Source organism: Rhagoletis pomonella, unplaced genomic scaffold (genome assembly GCF_013731165.1).
Source record: "Rhagoletis pomonella isolate Grant_MI unplaced genomic scaffold, Rhpom_1.0 Rhpom_scaffold_00002, whole genome shotgun sequence".
Taxonomy (NCBI): Eukaryota; Metazoa; Arthropoda; class Insecta; order Diptera; family Tephritidae; genus Rhagoletis; species Rhagoletis pomonella.
In genome coordinates, this window is record NW_023458556.1 from 74,417,555 (window position 1) to 74,431,363 (window position 13,809).

Genomic DNA, 13,809 nt, shown 5'->3' on the forward strand with positions numbered 1-13,809 from the left:
TTGTTGTTTCCCATACAAAATTGGAAAACGACGCCGTCTACATTTTGCCACACTCAAAGGTATGTTTTTTACGCGTCTACATTTTGCAACCTCGCAGCAGGATTGCTTTATGGCAATACTAATCACATTTTTTTTTATTTATTGCCCACGTTTTCTGTATTTGCATTTAATTTGAGCGCAATTTCTGATGAAAAGAAACAAATCAAGGAAAAGAAATAACAAATATTAGGAATTGGTAATTAAGTTAAATAATAACAATTTTTCAGAAACAAAATCGAAAGGCGACATAAAAAATGCACTCAAAGAAGAAATGTCTGGCAACACCAGCAAAGTTTTGAGACGATTTCGCGACGACTGCTAGAAAGGGGTGCTCACAGTTTGACGCTAAAGATGTCTCAAAATGTAGACGTCTACATTTTCAGACACAATTTGGAACGAACTGTGAACACCCCAAATCATTTGACCTAATGTGGCTTGGTTATATTTTGAATTTGAATTCATTACAAGCACGAAAAATCCACCTACTACACGGAAAACAAGTTTGCAGCAGTTTACGCCATTTGAAGGTATTAAGGGTACTCATTTAAAAGCGCAAAAATCTCGCAAACTGGGCAAACTGTGCAATTTTAAACCCTCGCAAAGGAAATGTCAAAATTTGTATGGAAAGCCATTTGCACAAAAGGGAAACTTTGCGCGGCAATTTTGGTGCGCAACTTTGCGCAGTGTGCTGTGCAACCCTCAATCAGCTATTTTGTTTACATTCATTTTGGTTTGTGCTCAACGCTTTTTCGAAATAATTGCGGTAAGACTTAAATATTGGGCGGTATGAATAAAAAATAAGCAATTGCTTTTTCTTAAAATTTCCTACACTTTACTCGATTTATTCAAACAAAATTGAAGTAAAAGGTATGCAATTTTAAGAAAAAGCAATTGCTTTGTTTTTATTCATTCGGCCCATTTACTCAAATTTGAGTTTCAGTTGTTCAACTTTATAAATTAAGTATAGTCAAATAATTAAATGTCAGAAATTGTGTAAAATATAAAATTGTCCTCATGAAACACATGGCGCAAAGTTGCCCAATTGCCCAAATATGAAACTTGCGCGTATATATGAGTACCCTTATTATGTTTTAAGTGACACGTGAGAATGCGGGATTTCAGCCGCTACTAGTATCACTGGACTTTTAACCCTATAAATAATAAATCTTTAAACCTAACAAAAAACAATTTATATATTCGAAAGCTATACAACCGCACCTTTTATCTGATGTTTAGTTTGTGAGATTCTAATAATTGTTAGAAAAAATTATCTTACACCATGCATACGGAATTACCAATAAATACGAGTTTTATTAGATTTCCAATATTTTACAATCAAACGGGAGCAAATAAAGATAAAAAACTTAGCTGCCTACCTTTAAGGATATACTTGACCGCACAATATAAGTATGTACTGCTAGGTCCCCCGACTGCACAAAATTAGTATTGATACCTGCAATTCACACCGAACTTTTGGCGAATAGGCAGTAAACTGCCCGTATCAGCATGCAGATGTTTCTTAACCATTGTGAATTGCAGGTACCAATACTAATTTTCCACAGTTCCAGTAGAGAAAAATCTGCATGCTGATACGGGCGTATTCCCCAAAATTTCGGAACTACATATTTAGAATAAAGAAGCTTGTTTTCGAAAAGCAATGAATTTGAAGCAATGAGTTCTTTAAAGTTTCCAAAACGTCCGCTATTGCTTTTTCATATAGAGAACGGGTGAAATGAGTCGGCCTTATCTACATTTTTAAGGAAAAATAGCAAGTTTCGGAAGTCAACGCACAATTCGTAATTACAGATTAAAAAAAAAGTTATTATGGCAATGCAATACGCGTTGGATTAAAGCTAAATGCAAAAAGGATCGATTTCCTAAAGAAAATAGCGGTTGGCTTGATGGAGACCACTCGGTGAGTTTGCCTGTTGCCATGACTGAAGACGATGCAGCTTTCTCTACGGCTTCTACATCTTCTGGAAAGCGAGGAAGACCATATGCCTCCTATGAAATTTCTTCAGAACCAAGTAAAAGGCGCAAAGACAATACACTTTTGAGAGATTTGAGCACATATATGAAGAATATTTGCAAGGACTGCGATCTATGGGTGGAAGAGTTGAAGCTAATATTGTGGAAGCTATAAGGACGGCAGATGCCAAAAAAAAAGAAAACTGTCTTAGAATCGCTTGAGTCATGTAATGCTGAAATATTATGATACTAAGAAGCTTTAAGCGCTTATATTGATTTATATCTTACCAAAGCGCAGTATTTGTAGCTGAGGAACCTAACGAATGAAACGAAATGTTTTCTGCTGCCGTCATACCACAAAATACAGAGATGTAAACAAATATGCTGCTCACCTGATTAATCGATGGAAATAGCCAACTCTTCTGAAAAAATAACATTTTTGCAACATTTAGTGGGCCAAACAGCTACGAGAATTTTATTGGTTAACTCCGTGAATACATCAGGACTAAAAAACTTGGTTTTATATAGCAAGTGGGGATGTGACGGCTCATCTGGACAAAGAGAGTACAAACAACAACTTCCAGAGGAGTCTGAGTTGATTTCAGACTCAAATCTGAAAAGTTACAGAGATATTTCCTGTTTCAGCTCTACGTGTACTTATGTGGTGCAACTCCTCGCCTATTGAACGATTTAGAGAAAGTCGCGGTCAGACTTGAAGACGAAAGCTGTTTTCGTTATGGATTATCAACATTACATGCCTGGATTAGATGCATGGAGATGATTTTGCACATATCATATAACCTTTCTTTAAAAAGACGATATGCTACAAATGAAGAAAATCTGGGATTAATCATAGATAAACCACGGAAAGTAAGTGGCAGCTCCAATGATGGAAATACAGCAAGAAGATTTTTTCGAATGCCACATGTTCTGCTGAAATAACTGGAGTTTATGAAGTTCTGATACACATACTGTATATCATTCCACAAACTTTATCTTCGGGTGTTAGGACTGATGCTGAATAGGTTGGCATTTATGCATTGGAAACAGCAAGAATATATGTCAACAAATTAAACTGGTATTAAGTATATGTCGGCCGCTGTGGTGTAGTGGTAAACAGTGCGCGCTTTCACTCACCAGCACCTGGGTTCAAAACCTGGTTAAAGCAACATTGCAAAAAAAATTAGAAAAAGGTTTTTTCTTAACAGCGGTCGTCCCTCGCCAGGCAATGGCAAACCTCCGAGTGTATTCCTGCCATGAAAAACAGCTTCTCATAAAAATACAATCGCCGCTCGGAGTCGGCGTTAAACTGTAGGTCCCTCCGCTTTGTGTGACAACATCAAGGCGCACGCCACAAATCGGAGGAGAAGCTCGGCCAAACACTAACATATATGTAAGCGCCAATCTATTATTATTATTATTATTATTAAGTATATGCCATCCTCGGTCCACAAGCTATTGATCCATGGATAGAGTGTTATAAAGCATTTTTCTGTATTACCAATCGGACAACTTTCAGAAGACCCACAAGAGTCCCGCAACAAAGACTACAAGAAATTTAGGCTACATCACGCAAGAAAACACTTAAGATTGGCGACAAACGAAGATATCTTCCGTACACTATTGCATACATCAGATCCATACATAACAAGCATTCGTAATCCATACGCAAGAATCGCCAAAGAACTTGACGCAGATGCCTGCTGAAAATAAGTGATTTCATTCCAGATTGTGATGCGATTGAAACCGCAAATAACACTAAGTAACAAAAAAAAAAAATTTCTCAGTCCTTGGGATGTAATTTTTATTTCCTAGTCTGTTATGCCTTAAAAGTATGGAAACCACCTAATATTCCTCGGAAACTTTGCTATTGTGACCAGGACAATGTGATTCATTAAAATATGCTAAAATTATGAGAAAAACGTTTTTGAGTCTTTCACTACAGAGAAAATCATACAGAACAGCACATATAAATCAAAACTAAATTTTATTAAAACTTCAGAAAACCAAAAACATAAAAGTAAGTCAGAAGCGGGTGGTTTTTCGACATTTGCGTTTAAACTGCGAGTCACTTTCTCTAATCAATCCCCAAAAAAAAAAGCAAAGTTATCTTGCGACAATAGCTGTTTTCTATACTTTTGGGACCTAACTGACTAGGAAATAACAATTACAACCCAGGGACAAAAACCTTGTTACATAGTGTAATTGAAGCATTTCGGTAAATGTATTTTTAATATGTAAAACATATACTATTTTTAGTCAATAATTTTTAGAAAACGATAAGCTTTTTTCAAAGCTCAATTTGGTATACTATTGAAAATTTGTTTTATTAGTGAAATAGTTCAGTAAAAATGTTTTTTAAATATATATATTTTTATAGGGTAATCTATCTAAAAAATATACATATATATCTTAAATAATCTATACTAATTATATAAACAGAAGTCCCTTTTTTTGTAACAGGTAATCTCGCGAACAGCTGGTCCGATTTTCATGAAATTTTGTATACAAATAGCTTTCGGTAACCACCATGTTTTAGGCTAAAAAAATTTTACTTTTTTCGGGTAGGTGGACCAGGGACCGGTCTATTCGAAGAAATCTTATTATAGTCCGATTTGCGTAAAATTTAGTACGTAAGTAGCTTTTTAGCTTATATTAGCATATGTAATCAATTTTTTCCGAGAAGTGGACCAGGGACCGATCTATTCCAAAAAATCGCATTTATGGTCCGATTTGCTTAAAACTCAGTACGTAAGTAGTTTTTTAACATATATTAGCATACATGATCCATTTTGTCCGAGAAGTGGACCAGGGACCGATCTGGTCGAAGAAATCGTATTTATGGTCCAATTTGCTTAAAATTCGGTACGTAGGTAGCTTTTTGCCTCGATAAACTAATAGATTCCTGTTTTCCAATTTTCATGCAATTTCGAATATAAATAGCTTTAAGTAACGACCATATCAAGGGGCGAATTCGTCACTAGGCAAGATTGTTTTGCGTCAATCAGAAGCAACGGATACTGTCAAAATAAAATTATAATATCGTCGCTGGAATAATGAAATAGTGTAACATGAAAAGTATAGTTTTGAGAAAAACGAATTGGAAGTTTTTATAAACCATTAGGTTAGCCAGTGTACGGCTGATGCGCCCTACATAGACCCGTTGGTCCTTTGTAGTGCCAGATGGAGGTCCGTTTTACTGCGATTTTATAAACCATTACAAACCATACAAATACAATTTCGTTTTTCGGGAGTAAATTAGTGAGCCAAAGAGATATTTAAGAAAACTAAATATTTTTCTAATAGATTAAAGGATTGTCTATCCAATGGTGCAATTATCGAATAATAGTGTATGTGGCATTTACACTGTTTCTTTATTCGAGCGACGATATATAATATACCTCAATATATGGCGTGGCACTTCCCATACAAACCGAATTTCTCATGCTACATATCTCTGAAAGTGTGCATGGTAGAGTTTTGGAAATTGGTATGGAGATATACGAAATCAATCGCATACCCTTGTAGAAAAATTTTAGCTATTGTAAAAAGGGTTGTGACATCTCCCATACAAACCGAACTTTTCATACCGCTTATCTCTGGAAATTTTTTGGTATAGTTTTGTATGGAGATGTACGAAATAAATCGCATACTCTTGGAGAAAAATTGGAACTATTGGAAAAGGGGGCGTGGCATCTTCCTTACAAACCGAATTTTTCATACTGCCTATCTTTGGAAGTGTTCATGGTAGAGTTCTGGAACAAAGGTATGGAGATATACGAAATCAATCGCATGCTCATGAAGACAGAGGGCAGCTGTTGGAAAGGGGGGCGTGGCACCTCCCATATAAGTCGAATTTTTATACTGTGTATCTCTGAAAGTATTCATGGTACAGTACTGGAACTTCGTATGGAGATATGTATATAGTTGAAATCAAGCCCATACTCATGGAGAAAATTTGGGCTATTTGAAAAGGGGTGTGAGGCCTACAAGCGTACCGACCTTTAGCTATCTTTGAATGAATTTTTTTATTCTTCTGTAGGTGTGTTTGAGTGAAATCCTCCTAAATGGTTGTACGGATTTTAACGAAACTTTTTGTGTATTTGAGTGGATCCCTGGATGGTTTAGTTTCACAATTTAATCCGACAGCTGGCGCTGTAGTTGAGTTATTACTAAACATCTTATTTATGATCCGATTTGGCTAATGTTTTAAATATGTATGCAATACTATTGCAAAAACGTGCTGCCAAGTGGTGCTGAAGTCGAGCTATTACTAAAAATAGCCAAGTGAGAAAAGTGGCCGTGAAGGTCCGATTAAATCGACCTGTTGCACCATTGAGTATATCGAACGCTCCTGCGTTGCAATTGGCCCAATGGATGTGATTTTCCAATATTATTATGCATTCAATCTTTTAAAGTATTTCGTCTGAAATAAGTATATGTATATTGCATTTCTGTAGAACAATGATTCGCACCCATTTTAAAATTGCCACCTACTATACTGTAAAGCTTCTAGGACATTCACTATAGAACCGGGTCATTGTTGCCGCCAGGGAGTGAAGAGGAAAAAATTTATTTCTCTTTGCTCTAGGTTATTTAAAGCGGCAAATGACCACCAAACCTTAATCTTAGCAGACAAATGTGGCAATGAAAAACGTAAACGTGAATTGTTGGTGAAAATTCTGGACCAAAAAGTTTCAATAAAATATATAAAAATTTTGGGCGGGACGAAGTTCGCCGGGTCTGCTAGTATTTTATAAAAACAATTGTTTAATACCAATAGTCAAATATCTTCTTTCCATTTAATCAGAAAGTGTACCTTTTATGTTTTCCAAGTCCACATATGGGTCTGTATCGCGGGAACCAAAAGAGATACAAAAATTAAAAATGCATGGTTTAAATTTACATGATTTACACTATCTACACCCAATTTCATGCTCGTAACTTTAAAAACAACAAAGTTACAGATTTTTTTGTCAGCAAATGCCTCATATTGCCCATAGTTCGTCGTTCTGAGTATAGTAGTTATCTCCACGGCGATTTCTCTGTCTCCTGTGTGCGTCGTTCTGAGTATAGTAGTTATCTCCATGGCGATTTCTCTTTTTCCTGTTTTTCTATCATTTTTTTGAACAGGATATCTATTGTTTCCGTTATTGGTATCGATGGGTACAGATCTTTTATGTCGAATGATACCAGTTTAGTATCCATCGTGGACACTGGGTCATTTATTTTTTCAATCAATTCCGTTGTATTCGATACTGTACTTTAGTATAGTTTTAAACGTTTTGATAGTTTGTAGCTTGGGGCCGATCTGTGGTTTATGTTCGGTCTCATAGGTGTGCCTAGTTTGTGGATTTTAGGTAGTGCGTTCATCGAAGGAGAAGGTTCGGCTTTATTATTTTTGTAGCTTTCTTTATAGTCTCTTTTATTGCGGCTTGGTATTCCTCAGTAGCATCCTTTATTAACTTCTTACATCTTGTTTCTTTGATAAGTTGTTCCGTTTTTTGTATGTACTCCAAGGGTTGCCACTGACGAAAAAAAAATTTTACCATCCACTTGAAAAAAATCTACGAAATCTGGGAAATATCTACCCATAACTTTTTTATAATTATTTTAATAAAAACTATAGTTTTGTTACTTTTTTATTTATATAAATTAAAACTATATTTCTTTTATTTATTTTTTAGTCATTTCAATAAGAATTAAAATTGTTTTTAGGAACTTTTTATTTAACTAGTTATACGGCATTTGAGTCATATTATTGGCATATTCACAGTTTCCTTCAACCAAAAGCGGAAGTGATGAAGCTAAAGGCAACAATGAAACTTCAATATTTGAAAAACTTCAACTCTTTGTCTTTAATTTTATGTTTATCATTTTCTTCGTCTACATATTCCCCTTCACCTTTGCCCTTATATATATAGATAAAGTGTTTAAATTTACCTTGGTCTTCATTTTGGCTTTATCTTTACGCATCTTTGTTTTTGTTTTTATTTTTACCTTTGCCTTTATCTTTTTCTGTATACGTTCTCACCTTTACTTTCATCCTTGTATTGGTCTTTTTCTAAGTGTTATTCTTTAACCTTTTATTAGCAAATTTTTATTAAATTAATACCATATGCATACACACAAGAAGCACTTGTTTCAGCCCCAACCATTTCCGTTGCATCAATTTGCCAATTTACTCCCAACCAACCAACCGCCGCTAAAGAAGTTTCACTTCCAAAATAAAACCTGCAGCTCGTTTTTAGTCCAACTAACCCTGAATATATTATAATTTTTAAAATGGTGGCAGTCCTACTAAAAAGATGATACATTATTGGACACCTAGAGGCTAAGCACCTTCACTTGACACCTCATTTTCTGTAATCCAACGAACGGTGCGAATCTTATAAATTTTTAGACAGATGGCAAAGGCCTAAAGATAATACCTCTATTAAAAAATGTTCACAAATCCGTTCAGTAGCTTTCAAAATTAATGAGTTCCTGAAATTTGTTTTATTCTATGTAAGGAGGATAAATGGTAAAAATGTTAAATTTTGGAAAAATGAGCAAAAATTAGCTAAAACTATTATTACTCAAATAAAAATTAATTATTATTAAGCATTTTTTTATTATTAGTTCACGTCATTACCTGTTAGCTTGCTAGTTCTACTCCACGGAACACAAAACTAATGTTTACTATTTTTCTTTAAATACGCACTACAAACACATTAAAAAACCACATAAATATGCACATGAAATGTTTAAAATTACAAATATTTTGAAAGTAAAAATATATTATATATACATATATATATATATATTATAATATATAAAGTGCCAGGGGCGCACCCAGGAATATATTTTTTTTGGTTGGGGCGGGGGGAGGAGTTTATACTTCTAAATATATATCATCCGAAAATACTGAAAACTCGCTTCAGATAATACCCTCTTTGAAATACATTTCAGCAAGTTTTATGTACAGTATAAAATAAATGAATAAAATTTTTAAAGTTTCATAAATGGCATTTTATTTACATAAAATTTACAAAGAACACAAACATTTTCAACCGGCTTCAAAAAAGGGGAGGTTCGGAGCATTTTTTCGTCTTTTATGTAGGGATGCACATTTTCAGAGCCAACATCGATACATCGATATTTCGATGTATCGTAAACACTAACATCGATGCCGAAAAAAATCGCCCTAAAACTATCGATACATCGATATATTCCGATGTTTCTCTTTTTAATAGGTATGTTGCAGGTACTTCATGATTTACAGGTTTTTACAGGAAACGGTTAACGTACGCCACCTTTCATAAGGTTTATTAATGGCGAAAACCGCTTTACCTGTAAAACCTGCAAATCCTGTAATACAGTGATCGTCATGGAAATCGCCTATGTTCAACATTGCCAATTGCTTTTATTAAGTGCAGGGCTGCCATCGCCCATAATACACTTACCCAAAGGGCTCTGTCCCACGGTCAGTAATTATCACGATATTTGGATCGCGATCCATATTGATGGATTGATGGATCGCGCACGAATGCCACATGTTCAATATTTATCGCATCAGTATTTGCAAGAAAATATTTTTATTTTGTACGTATAATTTACAGATAATGCATTCCACAATTATTTTAAGATTTGTTCAATTTGTTTTGAAAGATTTTAAGCCCCGAGAGTGAAAGCAGAGCCGATGTTTACATTATGAGAGTAAAAGATGTACTGAAGAAATGTATGGATCGCGTTTTGAAAGTGCTACACGTTCAATATTTATTGACGGTATTGCGATCCGCGATCCAGATTTCAAAATTTTTAGAAATTTTGCGATGGATCACGATCCATCAATACTGCATACTACACCGTCAATAAATATCGCGATACTTTGATCACGTCAATAAATACTGACCGTGTGACAGAGCCCAAAGAATATAACATAAAGATGTGAACGCAATGGCAATTTTGAACCGAAACTAAAGTCGATGTTTAAAACATCGTTAAAATTGGCATCGATATATCGCCAATTTTACGATGCTGAGTAATTTTCAAATATCGATGGTAAACATCGGTTTTTTGCCGATGTTATCGATGTTTCAGAAACATCGATGCATCGTTTGCATCCCTACTTTTATGTATGCCACCGCATAACTTTGGACCGCGTGAACCGATTCCAATAATTGTTTTTTTTACCGTAAAGATGGTACCTTAAGGGTCATCCCGTAATTTGGTTTAGATCCGATCATTAAATCATGGAATAATTAACGGTACTCCTTAATTTGTATATATGAATTGAAGTCGGTTTTGCCTTTCGCTTAAAAATTACTTGTTTAATAAAAAGTTCTATAAACACAAGATACACTCAACTTTCAAAAGTAATACAAAATTTTACAAAAGAATTTTAATATAAATAAATTAAATAATTACACTTTTATGTTCATCTCGTCGATTTCTGGTTTCTCATTTTTTTAATACTTCGAATACCGAAAATTTTACTGAACTTGTATATTTTTATTGTAGCCCATTTTGGTGGAACGAATTCGAAGCTAGCAAATTAAATCTTCGAATGCTTGTTAGGTACATATCAGTGGTAAACTTTAGGCTGTAAAGTGTAAAAAGCAATATTAAGTGAGTATGTATTTCATATTTTTAGGAAAATGTTCTCATTCACAGTTAAACTTTAAAGAGCTCTCAAGAAAAACGAAAAATTCTTACAAAATGACGCACAAGAAATCGAAAAGAAATTTTCTTCAATCAAAATTTCTTAAATCAGTTTGCAGTTGTAAGGAAAAAAATGCTCTTTTATTTATTTCTTCAAGAAAATTTGCTTTTTCAAGTAACAGAAATAATAAGAAAAATTTCCTGTGAACCCCAAAACCCACGGCTTGTGTGCGCTAATGCTAAGGGCTCATATTTACTCAACTTAAAATACTTTGTGCGTAGTTTTTCTCTACGTGACAAATTTGATATGTAAAAGTAAACAGACAGTGTTTAATTTTGCACACACTAGGAGAGGAAACTGGTTACCTCTCTTTATAGGCGTAAATGTAAACTAAGATTTTTTAAAAGAAATTTTAAACATTTTCTGTGTAAACTGTGAAATTGTGAACAATAAATGTTTAGAACTCAAAAAACAAATTTGAAATTTGTTTTACGTCACACATATGATAAGTAAAAGTAAGCAAGCAGTGTTCAATTTAATTAACACGGTGTGTAAATTTGCATTCATTAAGAGAGGAAACTGGTTACCTATCTTAATATGCCCTAATTTAAACAACAATTTTTTAGAGTGTATGTACTCGTAGTTTGTATGATTGCCGTACTGAGTGCCCTACCTAAATAAGAGTGTTGAGCTTGCGCCTGACAGCTTGTTTTTTTTCTAACTATGTGTTGTTGGCCGCTGTAGCCAAAAGGTTATATATAATGTGACCAACTCTTTCATAGCTCAAAGAAGTACAGGTAAGGTTGGGTTAATTTAACGTCGCGAGCCGATTACGAAATTTCTATTGTGACTAATTTCGATCCCTGAGAGCTCAGTGTTTGTTCAGAAGTGCGAGGGAAACTGCTTCCATCTTAGCCTCGCGAAGGTTGGACAGTCTAAAAGAAAGTGTGAAGATGATTCCACTTCATCTTCCTCTTAACAGCTGATACAAAAGGATCAGTCGAAATTCCTTGTCTCACCGCATGAATACCAATCGCGCAATAGCCGGTCAGAAGCCCCATCACTAGCCCTTGAGTGGTAACGTGTTTTAAAGTGCCCTATAAAAACATTTGCTGCAGCAGAGAAATGTCTTCTTTTCCTTTTTTTATGTCACAAAAGGACCCGGTTTCCCTTAGCCTAATAGCAGTTCGTGTTGCGTGTTGCGTGTTCTGTCTGAAATATCCGCAGAAAATCCCTAGGGGAAACATGAGAGCCTTTTCCAACCTTCGGGATGAACGCAAAACTGACTACCTTGGGGATGTACGCGGTCCTCACGAAGTTCGCATAAATAGGATTGGACGACATCTTCAGAGCCCTTTGCAGCTACGCAGGTATGATGCCATCGGTCGCCGGGGACTTTAATCGTTTGAACGAATTTATTGCCCAGGCCATGTGACGATCGTCCAGAAGATCGGAGAAGTACAGGACCTGGGGGAAGATTCTGTAACCAGTTAGCGACAATTTTCGAATCGCTATCGATCGTTTTGACGCAAAAACATTTATATCATGCGTCAAAAAGTGCGGTAACGATCGGAAAATTGTCGATAACTGGTTACATTTGACTGTACTTCGAAGTACGAAGCACAAGACCGAAAAAAGAAGTACCGTACTTCCGAAAGAAGTACGGTTGGTCACGGTCACATTAGTTATATACAACTTTCTTCAAGGAACGCGATGAATTGCCAAATGAAATGTGAAATGTCATAACTGGGCGCTTGGTAAATCACCGAAATCTTTATCAGATTATTTTTCGGATGGTATCGGTATATCGGTTTGGTGCAAAATCCATTTACGAAGCATTACTAGATCTTAGACATTGGAACACACCTTTGGATGTGTGTCTCTCAAAGAGTTTTGGGTTAGTGTAAGAATAAATATCATGAAGTCGCTAAAAAGGCCATCTTAACTTTGCTTCCTTCTCTCACAACGTACTCTGTCAACAGGGTTTTCAGCTAAATACACTTATACCAAAAACATATTCAGGTCGAAATTGGATGCTACCCCAGAAATGCGCATACATCTTTCAGAGATTAGTGGGATTCATGAAACGTCGCAAAGTTGTTGCAAATATCGCATTTGCCGCAAAATTTGCCACCATGCGACACAGCTGATTACTTTTGTATGGAAACTTTCTTGTTACAAAATTGCGACATTGCCATAGTATTTGAGCTGGCAATCATTGCAAAGTCAAAGCCGCGAAACACATGTTTTTTTATTATCTTCAAATGCTTCAAAAAGAAGTATATCAGATAATTGTAAAAACTTGTCTTTTTCTCTACCGCGCGGCATATTTAAAAATTTTACATTTGCAATCTGGAGTTGGGATAGGTCGTTCATACGACTTTGTTCGCAACATTGCCATTCCGCCAAAAATGTCACTTTGCGACGTTTAATGAATGGCACTATTATATCGAACTACTATTTTATACAATAATTAATAGCAGTGAAACAATTTCATTCTTCACATTAAGATTTTTATTTTTAGTATTTCTAGTAAGAGTTTTTATTCATATTTAAATTGCACTGCCTTTGATTTTTAGTAATTTGATGTGTGGTTCCATAAAATGAAAGGTGTTTAGTAAAGCTTCCATCATCTTAAAAGTTTACGGACACCTGGTCTAGGGCACCCTGTATATGTAGAGTTAGCAGATTTATTATAATTATATTTTTTATTATTTTTGTATTTGCTTTCAGCTTGAACACAGACCCAAGGCATAATCCCTACTTCCAGAAAACAAATGAATTGGAAGAGAAGCACCATGAATCGGAGGGATTCCATATCCACGCTTGAAGGGATCGTGTAATCATCTCATTGAATATGTATATGTCACTTGTTTATATGTATTTAGTTGTTAATTTTTTACATAAAATCATATTCACTGCTTAATAACCGTATTTGTCAGTATTGCCGTTGTAGTGGCGTAGCCAGAGCGAAACGGTCTTTGTGGTTATTAATAGGGATGTGCCGGATAGCCGGGTTCCGGATATACTGAAAAAAATAAGAGCAGGATTCGGATATCCGGTAGACTCTTGCCCTCAATTAATTTCACAATATTTTGGTTTATTAGGTTTTTTTGTTTAGCTAGAATTTCTGCTTTTTCGAGCTGACCACTCCAATA

The 13,809-nt window shown here is 35.2% G+C and overlaps 1 protein-coding gene across 1 annotated transcript in view; it reads left to right on the forward strand.

The window, feature by feature from the left end:
* Positions 1-13,571, forward strand: part of LOC118734057 — a 54,129-nt gene extending 40,558 nt beyond the window's left edge. The window contains exon 3 of the mRNA XM_036463751.1: positions 13,385-13,571. Within this exon, the coding sequence (XP_036319644.1) occupies positions 13,385-13,481 (97 nt within the window). The 3' untranslated portion in view covers positions 13,482-13,571. The remainder of the gene's footprint in view (positions 1-13,384) is intronic.
* The last annotated feature ends 238 nt before the right edge of the window (positions 13,572-13,809 follow it).